The sequence below is a fragment of the Gallinula chloropus genome (genome assembly GCF_964237585.1).
Source record: "Gallinula chloropus genome assembly, chromosome: 2".
NCBI classification, from domain to species: Eukaryota; Metazoa; Chordata; class Aves; order Gruiformes; family Rallidae; genus Gallinula; species Gallinula chloropus.
The window spans coordinates 23996339-24023162 of NC_140086.1; the positions used below are offsets into that span (position 1 = coordinate 23996339).

General features: G+C 36.8%; 1 protein-coding gene across 1 annotated transcript in view; it reads right to left on the minus strand.

Annotated features, from left to right (window-relative positions):
- The window catches only part of VPS13B (vacuolar protein sorting 13 homolog B), a gene marked incomplete at both ends in the record, with an annotated part of 442808 nt that overhangs the window by 239898 nt on the left and 176086 nt on the right, over positions 1–26824 (minus strand). The window contains one exon of the mRNA XM_084260382.1: positions 7161–7270. Within this exon, the coding sequence (XP_084116508.1) occupies positions 7161–7270 (110 nt within the window). The remainder of the gene's footprint in view (positions 1–7160; positions 7271–26824) is intronic.

Consider the following 26824-nt stretch of genomic DNA (forward strand, 5'->3'; position numbering starts at 1 on the left):
CTCCTGGGGTTCACAAAAGCACCTTTCTTCCTGGCAGATGAACTTGCTAATTCAAACAAAATTCTGTGACTGCTTCAGGTAGGAATTTCCTGTATGCTCAGAGAAGTGCTCTGCTGGGATAAAAGACCAATCACTGATTAGCTGTAATTTTGCCAAACTTATGTGATGAACTGATGTCAGCCAAGAACACCCACATTTTCACCAACTGATGAAAGCATTCTATCAGCAGTTTCAAGGGGCCTCTGAAAATTGAAGATAGGTGGTTCAAGTCCCATGTAGCTTTAGCTCCTTAAGTAAGCAATAACTTCATTCCTACAACCTTCAGAAACTTAATTGTGTTCCTTGGGGTAATAGGTGACAGATCCTGATGAGGATAAACACAGTGTTTTTGGCCTACAAGTATGATCAGAAGTCAAAACCTATTGTAATTTGAGAAATCTTTGCACACCAAAATAATTATGTCTACTGGAGAAACATGCTTGTGCCATCAAAGCCTCTCCTCCTGTTTGTCAAGGTAGAAGAGAAAAACTAGAACTAAACAAGAGGCGTAACACAGCTCTACCCTCAATAGCCAACTTTGCTATAAAGCAAAAAAGAAGTTCAAATTGGGTACTGAAACTTACACTGTCATACACTCAGTGCCATTTATTAAAGAAGTGTTTGGTTCATAGAGACACAAAGATCTGCAATATTCCAAAAGCCATCCTAAGACTGATCAAATTAGAGAAACTATATGATCTACATGAGTCTATTGATCAAGGCATTATTTCACCTTAGGCAAACATTCCAGTGACAGCCCTGGTGCAGACATCTGAATGCAGAATTGCCCAAAATGTACCATCAAGAGTTGGTAACATCCTCAGCTCACAATGAAGTTTCCATAAATAAGTGAAAGGATTTCATAGCACAGTAAAATTATTAATAGAGAAAAGAGAAAAAAGTTGAATGAAAAGAGGATTAAAATTGAATTGCTAATAACCAGTTCTACAATCTACCTACCCAACTGATAAAAAATGCTTGGTTTTGAACTGGAATACGCAATCTTCCATGGTGTAGGTGTTAATTTAGAACAGTTTTTTCTGTTAAAAAAGGGAGAAATTTGGAGTCTGGAACCATGCAGGTGTATTACATTCCAGTGCTTTAAAGCAGGATGAATTGGGAAGAGGTACAATGCCTTTTCTTTAGTTGTTCCTGTATGACTAAGGATGTTCTCCCTGCACTTCCGGTTTTACGTCTAACTCTGGTACTGAAATACTCATTAAATAGGGTAACAACACACATGTGTACAGAACAGGCAAAAAAAAAAGCCAAAAACATGTAGCCATACACATTTCTAATATGTATGTACATGCATATATGTACAGGTAGACACTACTAATTATCTTAACAAAAATTAGTAATTTGATCTCACAGAAATGTAAGAAAAGTATTAACAAGCCAAAAAGACTTTGCAGCAATGTGCAATTGAGAAAGAAATGTTTCATGCACTGATTTATATACTCAAAGCAAAAAGTCTTACATACCTGAGTGTCTCTCATCAAGGTATAGCTAAAGATTTTTACCAAGGAAAATCAAGTCTTCAAATATTTACCTATGCAAGGCTAAGTATGGGCTTTTGTAAGAGAGTAAATACATAAAAAACACCACTGGTTTATGAAAAAAAAAAACCAAACCCAAGCCACATCTGAAAAAAATCTTTTAAAAAATAGTCAAAATAAAATTACTCGATAAAAGACCTCCAAATTTAGCTTTGTTTTGCTTTTTAACAGGGAAGCAATGTTAGCAAGCAGTAAACAACATACATACAAGAAATCGCTCTCTACAGTGGTATCTTTCCCAAATCCTGTTCGAATTAACATTTCATAAAGCATTAAAGAGCACATCTTTTCAACAGGGGTTTCAGACCCAAGAAACACAAAGGATTTAAGCATATATTATAATAGTCAAAGAACTGATAAAAAGCAGCAAGTAACCAACTGCTAAACATCCTAGTGTAGGAATCTACTAATCCTACACTTCACAAAACCAATGCATATAAAATATTTTTCAAAATTAAAACCAATTTTGGCTGACACGTACATGGATATAAAAAAAAAAAGGAACTCAAAGCTTCTGTGCCAGTTTAAACCCTGCTAATATATAGCATAGGTTCATCAATCATCATGCAGGATAAGATTTCTTTTGAATTTGCTGCTCCAATTTCACGGATTATTACCAGTTACTAAAAAAAAGGTGGTAACAAAAACATATTTCATAAAAGTATAACAAAATTCAGGAAACAAAACCCATTATTATTACACAATTTTATCTAACTTCTTGTGTTCACTTCAGTTTAGAAATTAAAGGAGCAGGAGGGTAGAAGAATTAAAAAAGCACCAGCTAAAGTATTTTGCTGTTTACAGGAATACTCACTGATATCAAATCAGGAAACTCATAAGCTGCTCTTCCTACTGGAAAAGGCTGAGGTACTGTATGCTTTCTTCACCTCAGTCTTTACTAACAAGATCAGCTTTGAATCCCAACTCCCAGAGATCAGGGGGAAAGGACAGAGCAAGGAAGATGGACCCTCAGTAGAAGATGATCATGTCAGGGAATAATTAAGCAAACTATGAAAATTAGACATATATAAGTCCACAGGCTTTCATAGGATGCACCCAGGTGTTCTGAGAAAGCTGGCAGATATCACAGGACCACTTCTGAAGTTCTTCGTGCTGCTATCAAATCAAGGAAGGTGACCCTTCCCCTCTCACTTACTTCTGGGTCTAGCTGGGGACTCCCCAGAACAGGAGAGTTATGGACATACTGGAGAGAGTCCAGCAACTGGCCACAACGATGATTAAGGGACTGGAGCATCTTCCATATGAGGAAAGGCTGAGAGAGCTGGGATTGTTCAGCCTGGAGAACAGATGGCTCACAGGGGACCTCATCAATCTGTAAAAACACCTGAAGGGAGGATGCAAAAAACGGAGCCAGGCTCTTCTCAGAGGTGCCCCGTGACAGGCGGGGCAATGGGCACAAACTGAAGCACAGGAGGTTCCCTCTGAACGTAAAGAAACATGAAGTTTGCAGATTTCACACATAAAAAAACTAAACAGTTTGCCTCAAGCTCAGTTCAAAGAGAGATGTTAATTCTATTCCTGACTAATATAAACATAAGCAGCAGTGGCTTTGCCATATCACCTTTTAAAGAAAACATGCTGCATATAATACAACACGCTGTACAAACAGACAGCAGAACTTCTTACTACAAACTGTTTCAGTAGTTTCCTCTATTATTACTGGGAAAACGTACAAATTATAAACTTGCAACAAACATTAAAACAAGGACATCAAAAGCATGCAACAAAAGCTCTGTGCCTGTCTGTGCTTTGTATATGTAGACTTGTTATTTCATTTTGGCCAAGCTAAATTTTTAAAGAGGTCTTACTACTCGATTAAAATCCTGTTCTGCCCCTCAGAAGGGAATTACACCGACCTGTGTCCAACATCACCAAATAGTTAAGAGGCAATAGCAGGCGAGGATGTAGACACAGAAGATGCTTACTCTACACAATGCTTTCACTTCAGCAAAGAAACTTAAGAACCTAATTCTAGAAGCCATGAGAGAAATTCAAAAGCACTATGTAGATTTGTCCAGCACTAAGAGTGCCTCATGGATTTTTAGACTGCAATATTCTCATGGTTTCTGTTCTTCAAAGGGGACAATGGAAAACTTACAGTCATATTTGAAATTCAGAATGGAGAGAGGAAAACAAGTTATATTTACCCCCCTTTACCCTAGAGCACTGACCATGCAGCCACAACAACCACCGCACAGATCATTATTCAAATACATACCAGCAGCCACATTTTGGCATGTCCTGCCACGTTGTAACAAAAAGGTAATATGCTACAATGCCATTCACTGGGAGCATCTGGCACCAAATATTCCATTGTATTAAAAAATTATGCAGCAGTCTTAAAGAGTAGTTCTAATTCCAAATTGTCCCTTGGGGTTTTTTTCAAGTTAGTTTAAAATAAACACGAGGAAGAATGATGTATGTAACTTACACACTGTGCAGAAACATAACATAGAACCCTTCTACATAATTTAAATGAATTAGCAAATTCTAACATTTTCTTTAGATAAAACACTAAGTCCAACCCCTTTCTCCTGCAAACAGTTGTCATATATATTGTTCCTAGAGACATAAAATTCCAAACAGGAACAAGTCAGAAAATTTCATTCTAACGATAACAGAAGCAGGAAAAATCTTTACAGTAGTCTTAAAAATCAAGATTCTAACCTCTTTTACTTCTAGCCTAAATATATGAAGAACCTGTTTATGTTCACTGATTATAGCACAAACTTAACTTTTCATTAACTTCTCTTTCCTTTTGGGGTTTAGCAGACTTTTTAAATCCTCGTTTATCATTCCTCCCATTTTTTAGGCACCATCTAAGAAGATATCAGGACACGTGACATAGTGTACTAGATACCACGTAAGCATGGTTAAAGAGTTTATAACCTAATTGTACAAAACAGACTGGGTAAAGGAGGGGAGGCAGGGTAAAGAAGTAACATCTGTACGAGTCAAGTACTGTAAATCCCTCACCTATCACACTAGGTATAGGTAAGCAAAGTGCAGACTGGGGTAGGTTTAGCAATGAAAAGGGGTTGCCATTGCTGGGTTGCGTGTACCACCCCCCCCGCAGTCATTCATTGCACTGTTCCAGTTGAGTAATATCTCAGTAAGGCCAAAGAGCATTACATTTCTTGGTGGTTTCATCACATTCCTCTTAAAGAAGACACAGTATGGCTTTATGGAAAAAACATTGAAAATTTATGTGTTTTTTAAAAATGCATTTTCGTTTCTGCTTACTTCTGTCCTATCCCATGTCAGTTTGGGAAGTTAAGTATGTTCTGATATTTCTAACTTTTCATACTCTCACATAAAAGCACGCCAACGCAATTACATTACACATAATGAGTATTTCAGTAAAGATATAAAATATATATACTACCACAACGGGATTATAAACCTAAGAATCCCAGAGTCATAGTTAAAAGGCAAACAAATCTGGTATGCAAAGACATAGCTGACTCTGCGGGGAGCGAAACAATCCCAGCCCAGTGCAATCAGAAGTGTACGTGGCTACAGTTGTGCTCCCAAAATAAATTAACAATTTCACTTATTGAACTCAGAATGTTATTACTTGATAGAATGTGAACACAGAACCAAACATACCAAAAGATATTCTGATTCTAGTTTCAGATAAAACTCACAATTTCAACTTATTCAAAATAACAATGCAAAAAATTATATTAACTAGTAATAAAAATTTAAAATATCTTAACACTTATGATCTCTGAATCCCACAAGGAACTTCTGAAGTTATGTATTGTCTTCTTCTGTCACAATTATAGAAGACTCATGGTTAGAACAGAGCAAGAAAAGAGCTTTGCCATCAACAACATTTTGACCATAACAAGGACTTGAAAATATCACATCTTACAGTTGTTCATTAAATGTTCAAAATTTATGAAGGTTGTACAGAGCATCCGTGGGTTTTTATACAAATTAGACTATGATAACAAGCTAAACCTTTTCCAATAATATACAAGGCTGTAACTTTGACTAGAATCCTTGTCTTAGGGTAATTACAGTACTACATACAGGGGAAAACAGCAGATAGTTTAATGCAGGTATAATTTTCTTTTCAAATAAAGTTTCTTAACAACTACAGACATTGTAATTTTTATTATTATGCACAGCCTATTATCAGTTTAACGGTGAAACTAGTATCATGTCGACAGGTTTATAAATTCACGTTTAAAATAATTGCAAACTATTAAGCCACAACAAATGTTAATAACATCAGAAATGTAATACGGTAATTTTAATCAGAAAGAGATCACAAAAAAATTGTCAGGTTGTATAAGATAATGACACAAATTTCAAAATAACTACTGACTCAAAATTTAATTAAAAATTTTGCCACTGGTGATCAAACCCCCAGACAGTAGTTACTAAACTTTTCTACTCACTCAGTATACAATGGCAATCCAAAGCATTGAGAAACTGCTGATTATATATGTTACTGCTAAGAAAGACTCTTATACAAACATTTGAAATAACCAGGCCCAATTACATTTTGGATGGAAACATAACAAATTTGCAAAAGTAAATAAACAGTCTTTTTTAAAAAAGAGGTATAGCAGGAAATGTGTTGCTCCAGTCATGACACAGAGATGAACAATACTTCAGTGTATTAAAAACCAGTGTGAAGTTATTAAAACAATAAAGCAGCAGTTCACATATTGAAGTTTTTCAGATGGTACTGGTACACAACAAAATCATGTTTGACAATTACTATTTAACAAGGTCATTTACACACAAGAAAGAGATGTGTTTACCAATCATGTTAATCCTCCCACTTCAAAGGCCCAGTATGAAACTCCCCTGATGTGCATAGTGCTCTATAACTATGAGACAAATACCAAAAGATTCTTGTATTGCTTACTTAATAATCGACCACTTATAACTGAGACAGAGCATCAGGCCGTACAGACCAGTAGTTTGATCAATTATGACAAATAATTATGACAAATACTACAGTAGCTTTACCATTCTACTGGCCTGCCAAACAGCTAAAACTAAGTTTAAAATCAGGCAAAACCTAGGTTCTTCCAGGTCCAGAGGATGGGGCATGAAAATTAAGGTTAAGAATACATCAAAGAAAATGTGCCAGGCAGACCCACAGCCTTAACTTGTATCACTTCCAAGCACTTCATATGCATATGTGTGTTTTGACATTATATACAGAACGTGTTACAGCATTCATTTTTGTCAGGGTATCAACTGTATGGTTTATCTCCTATTAAAAAAGGTTTTAATGAAAGCAGCAGTTTTATAAGAAATGGTGCAATTATTTGATAGACCACCCCAAACAGTTAAAACATGAGTTACTATTCAGACTCAAGATGCTTATGAGGTCTCAGTAGTTAAAATTAGTTGTGAAATCCCGATCCTAAATGGTAGCCATCAAAACCCATCCTCTCTATTCTTTTAACACTGTAAATGACAGAAAACAAATAAATGGAACAAGAATGCTCTACTGGGATATATGGAAGAGAAAGTTCCCCCTCACCCCACTCTTTTCCCTCCAAAAATACGTACCTGCTGAATGTGTCTGCTAGCTCGTTTCTGAGGTTGGTAGATAAGCCAGGTATACAGGACGGGATCAACATTAATTGCTAATCCTTGCACACTGGACAAGAGTACTGCACCTATACAGCATAGAAAAGAAAATAAAATGTAAACTATATACTAAAGAATTTCCATCTATGTATTCATTTTACGTGCACAAAAATAAGCTCTAATGCAAACTTTTGTTTGGATTGGACTCACAGATAAATGCACTTTAAATTCCAATCAAGAGCAGTAATTAAAACATAAACTTCAATACCTTCTTGAAAGTGAGACCCTTGCCAGCACTGCCAGTGTTATGGACATACACATAAAAAATGCAGAGAATTGCTTTTTTATTGTGATTTTTACAATTTTTTTTGCCAAGAAAAATGCCTGTTTTCACAAAGTTGTGTGTCAAACTGAATACACACAACACGCTTCCTCAGATTCTCAGCCAAAAATAACATTATGCAAAAAATGAGTCAACAAGACCCTTGACAGAAAGAGAAGAATATATTGCATGACTCTCCCCAACCTCAGTAAAGAAAAGCTTGGTCTAGGACAGTGGGTTCTTTTAAAAAAAGATACGTGTACTTTAGGTTAGCCTTCTACCCAAAGCTACTCAGGACAAACATTGTTCATGCAAATGTGGTCACAAGTACTCTAGTAGACTAGTTTGGTAGAATAAGGAAAAAAATTTAACTGCTTTAACACCAGCAGTCTCAGTACTTTGAGCTCTTAGGATTTTATCCCAAGTTTTACAATGAATCTTATTGTCTTTCAATAACACAATTGAAGTCCTACAGTTACAGGACAGGGCTACTATATCTTCATTTCATATAAGTAAACTTTTCATTTTCTTATGCTTAAAAAAAACCACACATGGAAACATTATGGCTCAAATAAGAGAAAAACTATTCTCAATATCCATAAATCTTACAAGTCAAACACTAAAACCTAATTCACTAATGGCACTATTTTTGTTACACCTGGATTAAAAATCTGTTTATGTATTAGTGACACTTTTATTTTAATAGTACAGATTAAGTATTTATTGAGAACCTAACTACAGAGCTGTAAAATTCAGAAACGAATGAACATAACTCAAAGATACTGATGATACTGAAAAAGTGTGGCAAGTAGTAATAGGCACCTATCTTTTCATCCAAGTTGTACATTTTTACAACAAATAAATAAATGATCTAAACTCAAACCAGAAAACCTAGTTACTGGAAGGTCCCAGTATGAAATTCTAAAGTTTTACAGTAGTTCTATAATTCAAAGAATCATAGTTTCTAAAGCAATATATATTTACTCTGTAGTATATGATATAATTAGGCAGCAAACTGAATTTAATAATAAATTCAAATAAATTCAGACAGTTTGTCACACAATTCAATGTACTTTCCAAAACCCAGTAAAAAATGTATGTCTCAAAACACGTACTACATCAACAAAATTGGGGGGGTGGGAGAGAATACATAAGTTATGAGTTTATTGTATATAACAAAATTTTAAAACCAGCTGAATTCCAAATGGCAGAAGACCCTCCAACCTGGGGCAATGCAAGGAAGTCTGATGAGTACAATGGGAAAGTCGCAGGCAAGAAATACACAAAGATAAATCATCCGCCTAGTACAAGCTTGGAGTTGGAACACACACTGTGAGGAACTCCTATACACAGACTAGTCTATGTGATCTGAAGGCTTTAAATGTCAGTAATAAACCTTAGAAATAAATCTGCAATTTAAAGCAAAGCCGATGTCAAGCACAAAGCAAAGGGGAAATGTGGAAGTATGAAGAGCAGTGAATATACCATGAGGGAGGAACTGGAGGAGACGAGAAAAAGGAAGCAGAGGGTAACAGAGGATTGATAAAGAATGTGCTTTTATAACATTCTTGGATGCCAAAAGAAGAGAATCCTGTATCTTTAAGAGATACTGCCTGTTGTCAGCAATAATTAATGAAAGGTTTAATGTATACGTGATATGACAAGTGGGAGTCGGAGACCTCCCAAAGAGTGAGGAATAAAGTCAGCCTACAGGCAAAGTCAACAAAAAGCCTCACATTTATAACAGAGTCCTTAAAAGAAAAAGGGGAAAAAAGTGTTACTGTAGCATGTGATGCTAGCTAATCAATGAAGTTAGTAGTTTACTGCAAAAAATTTAGCTAAACGTGAAGTTCACTACACATAAGTCATGCTTTGAATTGAAACTTCAAGGAAGTCACACGAGCCATACATCCCATAAAGGGGAAAATAGTTTATTTTTCTAGTTGTCTTTTGACCTTGATAGCTTGTGTCTGGAAGGAAAGGAAAAAAAACCCAACTTAAAAACCCCAGCACAAGTCGTCAGATAAGCAATTATATTACTTGCCTTTCAATTTGACTGTCAGGTAACTTTGGCCTCCTACCAAGGCAATTCTGTCACACTGAATTACTGAAATTCACTGCCGTATGGGCAACTCAGTCACTACATTCAAACAGCAATTTAATCACCTAGGTAAAGTTCTTTTCTGTGTAACAGCTTTCTTCAAAATAAGTAACTACGTAGTCAAAGAAAACTTTCTCAGGTTAGCATCCTCCAACCCTCCCAACCCCCCAGAGAAAAAATCCCTCTCAAACTTGCATTTTCATGCCAAGAAATAAGAACACACACTCCACACCCCCGGTTTTCAAGGAAGAGTGCAGTGATTTGAGGAACAAGCTGTAAGTTGGCAGCAGACTCAATACACATCTAAGAAAAAAAAGTTATTTGCCATTTTGTCTCTGTCAAAACGCAATGCTTGAGTTTCCTGGATTTCATTAAGATTGCGGTGAACTTTCTTTTCTTCCTTCCCCTTTCCTCCTTTTAATTAAATTTACATTTCAGAAAAACCAGACCTTAGTCCCGTAACATGCCACGTTTCCTTTCCAGATCCCAGTTCTTGCCAGTTATCACATCTATCTAGTAAATGACCTGAAAAATAAGAATCAAGCCCAACACCCTGCCAACACCATCTATGAACGTTTGAGAATTCCCTCAAATCATGGTGGTTCGGGCAAAAATAAGTTCTTTCCTCCCCAACTTTCAGATGTCTCCTTAAAGGAGCAAACCAAAGGGATGCCGCGGGCAGGCGGTGTCAGAGGATGAACAGCAGGGCACAGCTGTGCTTTGCTTTCTCATCCTGCAGATGAGTTTCTTGACAAGCTTCCTTCGATGATGACAGCTGAAGCAACAGCACTTGTCTTCCCAAAGGACTAGGGGGCCTGCAGAGGATAACCTCTAGCTACCTGCACTTGCGTTTGCTTTGCTGCCACCTCCTCCCGCCTTGAGCACTGAGCAAAAGGCTGCTGAGGAGCAGGGAGCAGAGGGGTCGCTAGCCTAGGGCTCTAGCTCTACCCTCTCCTTCAAAAGGGAAATCCAAGCACATAATAAATGGGACAAAAAGGGAATACGGTGCACTTCTAGTGAGGCAGAAGAGGATACATGAGTGATGCAACTCCAGAGGAAAGAGGCCAGAGGTAAAGGCAGGATAGGTGAAATGGGGCAGAATCAAGTAGCAGAGAAGCGGTGTTGAGGGATGCTCAGGGGTGATGAAAGAACAGGAAAGGGCTTCAAGTATCACAGAAACAAAAGAAAAGGATGAAGGCAGCAGCATGGCAAAAGGGTTATGCAGAAGTGAATGAGCTCTTGGGAAGAAGGGAGGTGACAATATTTGGCAAAAACGGCTGTGTTTTTGGAGATGTAAGAACCCTGTGGAAGAGTAAGCTTTGCTTTACTGAGTGACCCCCAGCATTTTGGTGAAGCAAATTCACTAGGAAGAGTAGACACTAACAAGTTCAGTCCTAAATTTACTTACTGAAACTCAACATCTAACACTATGGTGACATACTATGATGCACTAGACACCGAGACGCAGCCTTAATGTTTATGTGCAGAAAAATGTATTTTAACTCTGCAACAGTAAGAGATTGCCCTGGCAGAATTCTTTCTAAATTCTGCCCTGTTAGTATACAGTATCCAAACACATCTACATTGCAGTTTCCAGCAAAAACTTTCAGTAAAACATTTTAGCTATTCCCCTACAAAATGAACTGAGAAACCTTTACAGGAAACAGAAGTTTAAGTTATAATTCATCTACACTTTCTGTTGGGGAGGGATCCCAAATATGAACAAAGGGAATGATCTACAATAAAAACTAATTCTGACAAGTATTATTTATTTTTAGTAACTAAGTAACTAAGGAAAACATTACACCATCTTGCCATATAAACTGCAGGGTGAATTATTTTAGCATTGAGCTCATGACTCTTAGATGTCTCAGGACATGTGAATGATAAGCAGGTGCTGATACAGGTTGAATTAGCATCATTAATTTAGTATCTAATTATTTTAAAGGATAACAGAAAGAAGAAGTAATATTTTCTCTTATTATCTTACTGTTTTGAAGGGCATTTCCACTAAGGCATACTATAAAAATGCAGATCTGCATGTTACACCCAAATGAAGAGTTATTTTCTGTAAAAGTATATAGGTAATTAGTTCTTTCTGCTGGTTGACTCAGAACAGATGCACTGTAAATCGCTAAATGTGGAAATATCTAACTCTGTTTAATTTTAGCCTCCAAGTCAACTAAGGGAAAAAGAGTGCTCTCTACTACTTTGCTTTCTGCCAAAACGGCTTGCTGGCCTGCATTCCAAACAGGCTTTACCACTTAGCTATCCCATGGCACTGCATCCATTTTCAGTCACATCCCAAGCTGAAGAATAGTAGCTAAAGCAGGAGTCAGAGACTGCAGTTCCACAGCACACGCAACTTTTTTGTCCACTTTGGAATATCAACAACAAGCCAATATAATTGTCTACCTTGGCAATTCAGGATGAAATGCAGCACTCCATCTCTATCTAAGAGAGTGCTGCATTTCATCCTGAATTGCCAAGCCAGGCAAGGGAAACAGATATTTCAATCTACATCAAAGTTTACGTGATTGTGAAAAATTATTTTTACATTATACCAGGTACAGTAAGTTAATAAATTTTGTCTAAGTAGTGAAATATATGTCTGCATGTCTCCTTATCCAAGGTTGACTTGAATTATTACAGATGGCCTTCTATATAAACATTATCCCAATCTTCCCTCAGAGAAAAATCTCCAAGTCTAGTTTACTTTCATAGAGTTTTATCAGAGAATATATGTTCACCAAGTGCTTAAAAATACTCTAAGACCAATTTGTTTAGTTACTTAGACCAATATGAGAATATTTCATTAAAATAGAAATAATGGAGTAACATTTTCCCATGAACTGAGGTGCTTTGGTCTTTAATATTGGACACAGTTCCTTCATAAAAAAGTTATTCTTTGCTCAAACACATGCACACCACAATACTTTAACACTATCCCTTTAAAAAAAAAAGCTTTTGATCTTTGGAAACTTTGAGTAAGAATGTACTTCTACTGCTACCATGATCTTGTAACTCTTCTACTGAGGTTTATAGCATAGAAGCATTAAGTGCTGAAACAAAAGAGGTCAGCATCATTATTTTTATTTTTAAAATAGAGGAAGTGAGGCAGAGAAGTGGTCAAATTACACAGCAGGGAGAGAAATCAGATATACAAGTACCACAGCTAAGTACCTTGTGTAACTAGTAGCAAAATTAAATATAAGGGTGTGAGTTGTGTTAATCATAACTTTAAATCACATGGGCCTAATTTCAACTGAACTTTCTGATAAACCAGCATCAGGGGTTAAAGAAAAGAAACATTATGTCTCCATCAATATGCATTTCCAAATACTCACAAATGCTGAATTAGGGAATTATAACACAGAATTATGGTTAACACAAAGGTCTACGTCAGGCATAATTTTTCTGAAGTGCAAGGAGTTGCTTATCTGCAAATCAGATGAAGCAAGGCATATCAAATCATCTCTGCTCTTCCATGTTAAAATGAAACTGAATCTATTTAGCATTTTGACTCTAACTGAAGAAAAATGCTTTGAACACACTGAGATGCAATTTTTATTTAGATTTAACTATTAACTTCTTCATTATGTTGGGGGTTTAGGGGTTTTTTTTGGTTGTTGTTGGGCTTTGGTTGATTTTTTTTTTGGGGGGTGTATCTTGAAAGGCTGCTTTGTTTTTCAAACTTCATTTGAGAAAAATTTTAATTTCCTTTAGAGAATACGGTGATGTGGGTTCAGGGAAACAACTTAACAGGCAATAGCAATCAAGAAAAATAGGAAATGTGTAGGCAGCTGTAGTATACAGAAGTGTCCGCCTTATCTGCATGATTACCAAACTGTCTCTATGAAAACATAACAGCAATATTCCTATGCTGAGCCACACAGCACCTCTGCATGAATTTCCAGGTTTTTAATGTAGGAACATCTCATTAAAGTATCATTTCCTCATGTTCGCTTTTAAATATAAGTAGGATGAGGAGCTCTAATTCAACTGACAGAAAGGACTATGCAGATAGAAAGCAAAACTATTTTGTAACAAATTCCAAACTACGTTATCACTGCGTAAATAAAGTGATGTGAACATTTTAGAAAGCATTACATTTAGAACATTTGATTTATTTTATTCTATTCACTCAAAAGATGGGGAGAAATAAAACATTGAAGCTGCCCAGAGTTACATTCCCAATCAGAAAAAGCAGGGTGGTCCAAACTGAGTCCAAGCAGAGGCAGGTACTGGAGACAGCACTATAAAAGCAAGTCAGAAATCCAGCAGTGCTTACAACTAACCTGTTTACAGAGGCATCTTCCAAAGTCGGGTCCCTTTGTTGTGCTTTTTTCCTCCCCAAAGTCCTACTAGAATGCTATCTAATATTTGGTGTTATAAATCTGATCATCAATCTGATTTAAGTCCTTTGTTTATTATGAAACTTCACAGGTAAGATCTGCTCTGTTAGCATCATGGCACTTTCACATATAAAACAGGTGAGCTCTTAGGCTATCAAGTTCTACCTCTGTAGTTGATACCGCCGCAAGTACATGCATGACAGAGATTACTGATGCCGTAAAACTACATTAATTTGATCATACATGAACAGGTTTTTAAAATGCTAACAAAGGTTTAAGAATTTTAGCTTGTTTAGCTCTGTGACAAAAGAGTGTGTTGTAGTCTCAAGGTTGTTCCCTTTCCATATGGAACCACTAAAACTCAGTTACTCGACCCTTCTGAATCAACAGGAGACTGTACGCACCATCAAAGTAAGAAGTAGTTTGGTGCTCTGAAGAAACTGAGGTGATTTCACTCATTTTTTTGCTTGCTATACTGGGCTGAGACCTCCTCAATCCTGTTTCATAAACCATGGTGGTATTTTTCAGATTAGAACAACTTTAAATCTCGTTTGTACAATGCAGTAATCCCATGGAATGGATTTCTGGTGAACTACTGAAAACAGACATCTCAAGCAGACAAAAAAAACACTTGCATGGATAATTTTTTTGTCAACTAATTGCTATATTTAATGGTCTGAGATTAGAAATGAGAGTAGGACAGCAAATCTCCCTTCTTTTATTTGATCTCAGGAGCCTAGGACTATTTTTGGATCATATTCTATTCTACCACAAAAATGTGAACAAATTTCATTATAAATTAAGGAATATCATGGCTCAAAATCTAGTGTTCTAAGGAATAAAGAAGCAGATGGACAAAGCAGACTTAGGTATGTAGTCTACTGGAATTGCCTACACAAATTCTGCTACCTATAAGGTAGCAGAGTGGGAGTTAAATAGGTAAATAATTTGAGATTGGATATATGATTTAGGCAAAGACAGGCAACGATAGGAAAACATGGTAATTTTCACTATGGAAGATGGCAGAGTGCTGCAGGGACCTGTGCTGCCCAAGACATTGCAGGAGATGAACACAGTGACCAGCTCTGCTGAGCTGCCCAGAGTAATCAAGAATCTGATTGAAGAATTCCCAAGGTACCCCACCCGCCTCAATACAGATAAACATTCTTTTCAAAATGGTATCACTGCTTCATATCTTAACTTTAGATGTAAATTGGTAACTGAGCTGACTGCTTTGACTCAGAAAACAAGATTTCTGCTTATTCTAGAAAAGCATGAGCTCAACGTTCAGTATGAAGGAGGGGGCAGGCAATAAAACAGCAAATATCATCTATACCACCCCATAAATCCGTTGTGCGCACAGTTACTGAGAAGACTGCATGTAGCCCCGCTCCGTCAAAAGGGTCAATTTTAAGCACTCAAACCTGGAAACTTGTTTCAGTCAGTATTTATGCTCCCTGATTCACTCTATGCTCCATGCCAAAAGCATTATACATTCTCCAAATCCCAGAGCAGAGAGCACAGAAGTAAAAATGTATACACACACGCATCTTGAATTTCGCTTACTGGTTAAGTAATTTTCTTCATTTCTAAATGATTGCTTATTTACTATAGTCAACTCCAAAGCAAAGGAGTCCAAGCCACATGGTTGTGAATCTTCAAGCTTTAGACAAACTGCAATCATAGAATCATAGAACGGCATGGGTTGGAAGGGACCCCAAGGATCACAGAGTTCCAACCCCCCTGCCACAGGCAGGGCCACCAACCTCCAGGCCTGGATCTACACAAGGTGGCCCTGGGCCCCATCCAACCTGGCCTTGAACACCTCCAGGGTTCTGCAATGGCAGAACCTCTTTTCCAAATGCAGCATTATTCATAGATTTTTATGAATACATTGTTATTGGAAAGTGTGTATACAAAACTAAGTACCACCAGAATTTGCACTTTATATATTGTTTATGTGTACATTAACTGAAGTCTCCAGATATGCAACAAATGAGTTCTGGTCACTGTGAACAATCCTGAAGCATCATTTGTTTTTTAAAAATCCTCCAAATTCCACACAGAAACTTCTCCAGAGAGAGCTTCAGAAAAAGGTCACACAGAGAAAAACCACTGAGTAAACAGATGCCAACGGACAGACCTCTTGCAGGTGAGGGAGGGATATAATGTTTGGCAGAATGATTGCTGAGTAAAATATTGCTTATGGGGGAGCTTTGTCGAAAACCTTCTACCTACACACAGGTGTTCTCAACCCTCTTTGATGAAAGGCTGCACACCAGGAAGAGTTTTTTCTTGGAAAGGGAAAACCTCAAGCTGCCTGTTTTACTAAGAGAACTTTTTATTCCTTGCAGAACAACAGGATGGCAAAGACAGTAAAAATCAAACATGTCTGCACCAGCCAGATAGCAGACTGAAACTGAAACTAAAGCATCCTGATGGGATCTTCAAGAACAAAAACAGCCTGAATGCTCCAGCTGAAAGCCTGCACAACAGCAGACCACAGCTGACTTGGATAAGCAATCTATCATGTGTTCCTTCTTGCTGTGAATGAGGGTACTTCCAGTAAGGGATAGAAAAGGCTGAAAAACTATATAACCTATTATGAGAAGGTCTAATGCAAGGCTGATCAGGATGCAAACTTCCAGGGTGCTAGGTGAATAACTCATACAGAGCCAGAAAACACTGGAGAAACAGAGCAGAAGTCTCAAACCTGTCTTCAATAGTCTGGGTTTGAAAGGATTAGTCATATAGAACCATTCCTAGACTTGTGGAGCCCCTAGGAAGTTAAGTGCCAGAAGGACATAAGAAAAGAAGCACAGATTTGTCTTTAAAGGTCAGACTTCCTCTTCACTTCTCAACAAAGACATTTAAAATGGGTAATTTTCAGCCCAGAAAAACAGCCAGGAAGATGACGTTAGAATTATCAATATCTCATTCAGCTTTAAAAAGCAGAAAATAGCTGAAGTCTGCTCCAAGGCTCTGAAATCATGGGAAATAGATCTTTGTTGGAATACTTGATTTCACCCACGTCCCAGCAGGGAAGAGAGGACCACATGCCATCATACCTCTTAATGCAGAGAATAATATCAGTCCTGATCCAAATGCATTACCCTTAATAAAGCTATCAGAGTGCCTAATAAGGTCTCTCAACTTTTCTACTATGAAAAACAGCAGAGAGAAGCTTTACTACATTCACGGAATCACAGAATGTTAGAGGTTGGAAGGGACCTTGAAAGATCATCTAGTCCAACATCCCCACCCAAGCAGGATCACCTACATTAGGTCACACAAGACGACAACCAGGCAAGTTTTGAATGTCTCCAGGGAGAGACTCTACAGCCTCTCTGAGCAGTCTGTCCCAGTGCTCTGCCACCCTCAGTGAAAAAGCTTTTCCTTATGTTCACATGGAACCTCCTACGCTCCAGCTTGCACCCACTGCCCCTTCTCCTATCATTAGGCATCACTGAGAAGAGCCTGGCTTCAGTCTACAAACCATGATTTCTATGATCTGTAGGCAGCTAACTGTGCATCACGCTGTATATAAACATGCTGGTGTCAAGCTTGCATCCCCCCCTTCCTTGTATGACTGGCTTAGTAGAGTGCTACCACATCTTTTCTTCTGTTGTGACACAACATCATAGGAAGATTGTGAATTAATGATACAGGTAAAATAAGCAATGCCTCAGCGTATCTCATTCTAACGCAATTTTAATGCAACCTCTACTTTGTTACTTTTATAACATGGATTTTAAACTAAAACCAGCAAATGCTCTGAAAACTGCCAAGAAGTTTCTTAACACAGTTCAGCTTCTGTATGTATAAACACCTCACTATCATCAGCCTAAACACTATTTTGCAATTTCTTACAGCAGTATTCCTCTGGGAATTGCAACAGGATTCTTCCCCTATGGCAAATGGGCACCAAGGGAAATATTTTCATTCCTTCTTCAGCAGCTGAACATTTGTAGTGTTGTGACTATGGCTACCAACTGCTCTTCCATTTTAAATTATAAAACTGAAAATCGGCAGCAGTTGCCTCATGTGCCTTCTCTTAAAAGTAATTTGAATAATATGCAGCTGTGGTTTCCTTTTTTCTTCAACATTACAGCTTCTCAGAGGCAACAGGAAGCACACAGATTTCTCACAAGGTCTTAGGTGCTCAACTGAAGGACTACCCACAATTCTCATATGTAGAAATAGCTCTGTTCACACCTACAGGAGGGGAGACAGCTTCAGAAAGTTTTGGGAATGCGCTGTGGTTTCAGGAGATTCTTGAGAGATTTCAAACTACATTGCATACTGGAAGACTTTTTCAAAGTGTACAGTGTAGTACTAACTGAGGACTTCTCACACAGTAAATATGAAGGAGAAATGTCTCATTGCTGCATACTGGGAAACTGCCTAAACTTCTGACTGAATTAACACAACATATTGAATGCACATAGTGCAATCTGGATTCATTGCCTGCAGTTTTTTCCGCTACTTCTCTAATTTTCATCTGGGACAGCAGTAAGCTCAGCAGTATAAATAGCTTTCTTTTGCATAATCCTCTTGTAAACGAACACAAAACCTAGAAACACATGATTATTCTATTAATTACAAATTCAGTCACCTCTATACGAAATGAAAAACTGCATCTTCACAGGTATTTTATCCCCTTCCAGGATAGCTTCATATATACTGGTTACAAAGAGGGATTGCTGTGACATGTCCTCTAATTTTCTGGTAACTTCCTATACTAGCATTATGCTTCAAGAAATGTACAGTAATTCAGCCCATTGGGACTCTTTCACAGTAAGAGATGAAACAATTAATACTGAAAATACCAGAAAAGAAAGGGTCCAACACAAAGCACCCACACAAGTAATACTGAAGGAGACTGTAGATCATCCTGCCTTTGTCACTCAGGGCAATTTTGAATATTTTTTAAAGTCTATTTCAGAAAAGAATTAATCTTCCAAGTCATAAAGGATCTCAGCTAAATTTTTTTAAAAATCTGAATTACAAAATAATTTGGAATTATTAATGCAATAACTTTTTTAATAATATAATGAATGCTACCATAAATCATCAATAGACAAATGATAAAAACATGTTTTTACAGGTCATATAAAGGGCATAAAATCAACGAATTAAGTTAAAGGTAATCTTTATGTCACAGTACAATATAAATTTCATAAAGTATTTAAATAAGTTACAGATAGTATTCAGAATATTCTTAATGACATCCAGACTGACAAAACAATTTATTAGTGTTATTCTTCTGCTTGAAATAAAGATGTGAGCTCCCAATGCATCAAGCAGAAAGAGTAACTGTTAGCCTTTTCGCATCAGAAATTAATGCACAAAGCTACAAAGAAAGGCAGTTTGTGCAGTCCATTTCTAACTGGAGTAGGGAGATGGGTATTTAATATTTACTAGTTGATTCAAAATTACTGCATCATTTAGTTGACGTAGAACTGAAGTTACTCTTTTATTCTTCTAAAAATGAGCATATTTGCAAGCTTCAAACACACAATTAAGGTCAGCTTTTAAGATAAACGATTCTAAAGATTCCGACGAGCTAGACAGAATGCATCCAAAAAACTGAAACACCCATAGCATAAACTCATTTTCTTTTAGACTGAAATATGCATTCTCAAATGCTGTCAACACCTTCTCACTCATGGCGATCCAATCAACAGCTGATTAGAGACAGGCTTGCTAAATCACATAATTAATATTTCTGAAATTTTCTAGAAATAGGTATCAGACTAATGACACAAATACATATTAAAGCCTTAGCTATACTATTCTATGAACATGCTTATTTTCGAATCCAGTTTTTAACCTCTTCCATCACTGCTAAACTTTTTAAAAAACTTGAAACAAGTAAAATGTAACTGATGATATAATTTTGATTAATAGCTAAACAAGATGTTCGATTTAAGTCAGTGTTTTAAATCACTTCCTATCTAAACTGAGAGTAGGAAATTTACTTTCACTTTTGGGCTTGAGTGAATGGTTCTCTTCATTAAAACCATCAACAGCACTCTCTAGTTATCTATTATTGTCATCATTATTATTAATACTACAAGGCGCATGAAAGTCTCCAGTACGGACAGTGGAAAATCACAGGTAAGGGACATTTCAAGCCTGCATCTCTTAACTAGCAGAACCAGAGAAAGCTGCTCTCACACAGTTAGGCCACACTGGGGGGTTTTAAATATGCTGCCTTGAAAAACTAATTTTTAAGTGAAACCAGCTTTCACGTTTTTACAGTGTCTTCTGAGAGAAATGTTACAAATAAACAGAAACATGTAACCTTTAGTATTATTTTGGCAGTAAGCTGAACGCTGCAGCTTTATGATTTTACAAACCTAATTTAAGATTCTTAGCAAAAAAAAAAAGTGTTAAGTAAACTGTGTAAAACATCTGCATGAGCATTATAAGAACACTGGGTTTATTTGCAAAGCCAATATTCCTGCAGATGGCTAACAATATATCACGATGTCTTCAGAATAGCAATTTTCTGAGCAGATCGTTTGGGGTTGTGCTCAAAAAAGTGGTATTTTCTCTTGCATCATATTTTACGGATCAGCAAGAACTGTACTACAACATACTCAAGATCAAGTTTTCCTGCATTTGTTAGAACACACATCAGAATATTAAAACTAATTTTTAAAAAAGAGAAATCCCATAATTTTTTAAAGTAAGAAAAGAACTGATGAGAATTCTAAGCAATCAAACATGAAAAGGAATAGCTACTTATGGTCCTGCTCTAGATACTCCACACAATTTTAAATTTACTGCCTGACAGCCCTATTGCAGTCCCTACCATGTAACCATAGCACCAGGTAAACACATGGCTTGCTAAGCCAGATAGCTCAGAGATGCACTTCTCTGCTGGGGCTGGAGAGGTGCCCATTCTAAAACCAAGAGGTGGACAATAACAGCAAGCGTACTATGCAATCTCCGTACCTATAAGAGGAAAAAAGCTAGAGAATGAAACCTCATCTTCATTGTCTCAATATTAAGGGAAGTAATTCTGACCAGCTGCTTCTTCCCCAGCTCATTAACCTCACAGTCCTTTATTACTATTATAACACTGCATGTAGAAACCAGATTTCTGGAATAAAATGCAGATGTTTGTAGTCTTGTGCCTGTTTACAGCTTTATGTTTTGCGATGTTAAGTGGATACACAGATTGGCGGGGGAAGATATATATGTTTGGTTATTTTTTTTTGACCAGTGAGAACATTTAAAACAGTTTAAAAAGTTACTGATGTATAAGCATGTCAAACATGCAGTTGTCCTCCTAAAAAACTCCATCTTGGATCATGGACTGAGTAATTTTAAAGTTTCATTAAGTCATACACCATTAACAAACCTGCTATGTTTCAGTTGCTTCCCGCTTCTTACCACATCATTAATTTTATGTGGAATGAGCTTTATCTGCTTTGTTACTATTTGCCTCTTAGCTGTTTTCTCCTTTTATGTAAGTTTATATAAAGTCCAATATTTATTAAAATCACATAATTTTTTTGTAAATAGTAATCTATGCTCAGCTATCTCCAGAGTGACAACTTGGATGCTAAACAGTATCCAACTGAAGAACATGACAAGATAGTTCAAAAACTGTTTACTGTTTTCAGTCCAAGACAAAAGCAGATGAATAGTTCAGATAACTGTCTTGGAAGTTTTCAATTTCGTGCTCTTATTTTACAGATATAAGTAAAGAAAAAAATCCTCATCTTTAAAATCCAGACAATTTGCCAGAAAATAATTTCATGTCACCAATAGCTAGGAATATCCAAGTTCTTATGGCACAGTATCTAACTTGAGTACCTCTGAATTTAAGAGACATAACTTCTGTTCTGATCAATGTGGTTATGATGTGCCTTGGAGAAGGAAACAGGCTCACGACAGCAACCCGCTACAGTTGCATCCATATCGGAAAAACATTTGACAGAATCTGCTCTAAATTCTTGTACCCTCAGGCAGAAAGCCTCACACAGGTTGCTGTAAAAATAACAAGGACCACTGAGTAAGCAAGCACCTTATTGTGCTGCTTGTACTGCTCACTGGTCACACGAGTGTCAGCATCTGTCAAATCTCAGAAGACCCGACAGAACCCTTAGTTTTTCCATTAAACGCAAGTATCCCTAGTACCCTTACATACTTCTGGTAACTCAAGATGATTATATGCTGAATTCTGCATTAATCCTTTTCAGATGGCCACCCAACTCTTGAGTATCTTCCTGCAGAGCAGCAAATCTTTACCACAAAGCTGTATTACAATTTTCTGTTTTAACAGTTTGCAGTGTGCTTGCAAATGTACAAGATGTATTACTTGGCAGCCTAAAGGATTTGCAGTTCTGAATATACTTTCATCTAGTTTCTCATTTGTCAATAGGTTCAGCTACACAAGAGCAGGATGACAGACTTCAACGGATGTTCAATGGAAGTTTTTGATAAAAATGGTCTAAAACTATATTTTATTGAAACTCCCATCCACTAAGAAAAAGATATTCCATATTTGAAATCATTCTAATAATGATTAAAAAGAAATACCACGATACCTGAAATCCAATCACACTAGTGTATTAAGAGTGAAAGAAAACACAAAATTAGTATTTAAAAGTGGAAATTAAACTCAGTTGTGAGAAATGCCATAAACAAATGCATCAAACACCACAAGATCCTGGAGGTCAAAATTTAAGGTAAATGTGGATGGCAAGATGAACCCTACTAAAACATTTACCTATCTGTTCTAGGTCGCGTATTCACAGGGTCCAATCAGGTCAGACAGTCTTTCAATGTAATACATGACAGTGTATGAAAGTTCTAATTCCCCTACCCCAGCAGCATTGTGTAAAGGTTAAAAAAAAAAAAAAAAGTTTAAAAATCTCTGAAACATCTATTTTTGTGTCAAACCTCAACTTAAATGAATAGTATTTGTGCTTAAAAATACAGGGGAGAAAAAAGAGTTCTCAGACATGAAAGATGATCAAAGAGCCTACAGTACTCTTCTTTATTAGATACGACTTTTTCACTTAAGCGGAATAATACAAATTATCTCCACAGATGATCTATTCATTAATCTGAATTTTTGTAGTTGTGCCCATATCTTATACTCTCCAACTGAAGTGACTAGCAGAGCAGTTACTGACACCAAGAGAGACACTATTTTATAGATGAGGTTTTGAACATCACGTATTTGATGTGCAGCACATTTTAAACTACAAAACATCATTATTATAAGGAGAACACCACAGGGGTAATCAATACAGTTTTTAAAATTAAATAGCCATTTAATAATAAAAATTAATACAAATTAATAAATTCAGTCTTGTATTATTCTACAGAATAACAACAGTTCCTCCCCCCATCAGAAAACCACTTAGTCTTAATTCCTCTAATATATTCTACAGAGTTTTAATGTAAGAGACACCACTTTCACTGCTATGTGTAGGTGCAGAATTTTCTACTTTTTTTCCCCACAACTGAAGAGATAACATCCTATTTCAAACACTCTTCAAAAATTAATTATAAAATATCAAGAGAAGCTATAATCTCCCTTTACTGACATAGTATCTACTCACTGGCAGCTCAGTTTTCATGTTGTCCAGTGGAAACATTGAGTTGCCACACAGAAGTGAATGTTTCTATTGATCACCAGGAAACTGTGGATCCTAAATATCAGTAGGAATATATGAGTTAGACTTCCATACTAAGAGGGAAAAGGGGGTGGAGTCCACACCAAACCCCAGGGAGTGCATCTTCTGTAATTTTCTTTCCTGATCACTTACTGGATCAAGAAGAAGAGAAGGTATTAACAGAAAATAAATTATGAAAAAAAAAAAAAACCCATCTTCCAGCATAGTCATCAACGATCTCCCAGGCATGGACTAACAGTATGGCCTCCTAAAGAGACCCAGCAGTGCCCTCTGGTGATCCAGGTCAAATTTGGCTGTGTTACATGGGCAGAAAAATGGACCAATACCCCTAGAGAATCACCAGATAAAGGATGAGGATTCTGTCACCTCTGTTGGGGAATTACAAAGCAGCACATCTAATGTGCATATATCTGCACTGTTCTGTGAAATTTCTGCTATGGAGTTTATTTTGTTGGTACAAACAGAAATTGTATGTGCACAAAAAGTTGCCAATACGCACTGTGTCCAATATCCTTGCTACGAGTTGTCAGTCCTTCCCTAACACTGAAGATGACAGTGGCAGGTAAAGCCGTCTTAGAAGAAGGAACAAGAAAAGGGGCATTTGTTTCTTGTTTCCTGGGGTGATATTTTTGGGGGGTTTAGTTATGTAAGAGATTCCCACAAGAACACAGAATCACAGAATTGTTTTAGTTGGAAAAGACCTTTGCTGCCATCAAGTCCAGCCATTAACCTAGCACTGCCAAGTCCAACCACTAAACCACGTCCTAAGCACCACATCTACATGGCTTTTGAATACCTCCAGGGATGGTGACTCAACACTTCCCTGGGCAGCCTGTTCCAGTGACTGACAACCCTTTTGGTGAGGAAGTTTTTCCTACTATCCTATCTAAACCTCCCTGGCACAATGTGAAGCCATTTCCTCTGGTCCTATCACTAGTTACCACAAGAACATGGCAGGTCAATATGAGTTAAACCATGTGCGTGCAGGAGACTGGCATTATGTTTTAAAAGGTCCTTTGACAATAGAAAGTGGTAGCATAGGAAATTCTGGAAATGTTTCTGGTCTCAATGGAAATCCAGTACTCAAAAGCCACCAAAGTATTTAACTGTATAGCAGATCTACCAGGTTAGATTCCCAAACAAAAAGCTTAAAAATATAATTTTAAGGTATAATTAATTTAGGATCTTAATATACTGATATCATTACTCCTATCTTTTATCTTTATTATCTCCAACTACAGTTATTCTCATGACAGTTTAATCTTTGTTCCATCCATTCTGATACCCAAAAGCTTCCTTCTATCTCCCTCATCTTTTGCAATTCCCATGTTATATCATTCCCAACATATCTTTATTCTTATCAGCAACCTTCCTTATTTCTTCAAGCACAGCCCCTCAAGTTCACCTAATGTTGTCACTTTCAAGCTTACTGATACGTTATTCTACACCTACTCTTTTGGTTTTGTTAATTAAGTAACTTTTAGGTTTCTGAACCTGTAATATAGTTTACTTTTTGAATGTACCATTTACTTTTACAGCATGACAAATAATTTACTGTAATCTGTTTTGAAACTGAGAATTTTGGTAGCTACAGTTTTAGGACAATCATTATATATAGGTCTTATATAGCAAATAATTAAAATCTATAAAGATCCAATTTTCTGTATTATTCCAATTTGAACTTTAAGCAAAAATAATCAAGAAAATAGATTTGCAGCTTTGCATATATTTTGATGCTGTAAGCCACGCCTAAAAATAGACTTTCAACTGGAACATAAATGAAAACATGAAAAGAAATATAAATTCAGAAACAGGAAAAGTGACCAAAATTTAAGACAGTATTTTGCTCTTTTTTTGACACAATTCATGGTAGTCGTTCAATAAACTTGGACATATTTTGGATTCTCACTTCAGATTCACTGGAATGGTGTTGCAGAACCACCAGTTAACTCAGACCAAGTGGATCTCAAGTTTTTCTCTTAAGGAAAACAAGGCACAAGAAATAATAAAATAAACTCTGTGTGCCACTCTGCTTCCCTTCAGCAGCTGTTCTTCCACTCCGTTCTATGTCAGCTAACTTTTCTCTGAAGTCATTTTACTGCTGTCTCCTGTGCATTTGCCCTTTGCATCTGCCCTAAAATGGCACAGAAGAGCAGCAGATTCATTGTGACTGAGCATGGCTTTAGTTCTTATCTGGCTACACAGCAGGTTCTGAAGCAAACTCATCTCACCTAATTTATTTCCTAAAATCTTTGCAAATCTGTATCATATCTTAATTATCAACAGGTAGAGACATGAATAATATGTTGCCAAGCTGCTGCTTCAGTTTCTATGGTTCAAAATATGTTTCCATTCCTTTTCTGTTCATCACCGTGAAAAGCCCATACACTGTAAGGCACATGATTTACTGATCCATGACGGCCTGTTGGGAAGGCAAACTGCTAAAAAACACAATAGAGGACAAATACTCTTGTTGCTAACACATAATCACGCAGAGCCTACCCTTAGAATAAGGAGACTTCTGTAATTTTTTTCATTTGTTCTTTATGTTGCTTGTGGTAAACTCCAATATTGCAAATGAAAGCCTCAATCTCAAAATTAATCTGAAAAGTAAATGAGTTACTGAAAGATAACGTACGAGCATTTACAAATGTTTATTGTAGATATAAAAGTTGTTGTAAATACCTACATATCCCCCATTCCTGTTCCTACAGATGAAAAAGAAACTCTATCACCTATTTTCCAAAATAAATTTGCACTTCAGAGGCAAGATAATGCCTTTTCATTTGAAAAATTAGTTTCATTAAGTTACATACAGGATGAACATAAAATAAGGGATACCATAGAGCTGCAAATGACATATTTCCTAGATATCAAACGGGGGAAATATTACTGAATGTATCAAAAATTTTAGTTTGGTAACATTTGGGCTCAAAATGCAGAAGAAACCACACCAGGAACTTTAAGCATGAAGTCATTATTGACTACATTTTATAGATTAGAAATTGTCTTTCTGAGCAAAACAAACTTAATGTTGCAAACAGTAACTTGTATCAGTATGTTTAAAACAAACTGGAGTTAAGCAAGCATATAGTGTAAGTATAACACTGACTTTGTACTTGTAAACATCCTTTCCACAGAGCGCCCTTTGGGACATTCAAAGAATTTACTGAATGAGCTACTTGGAATAAATAAAGAACAGT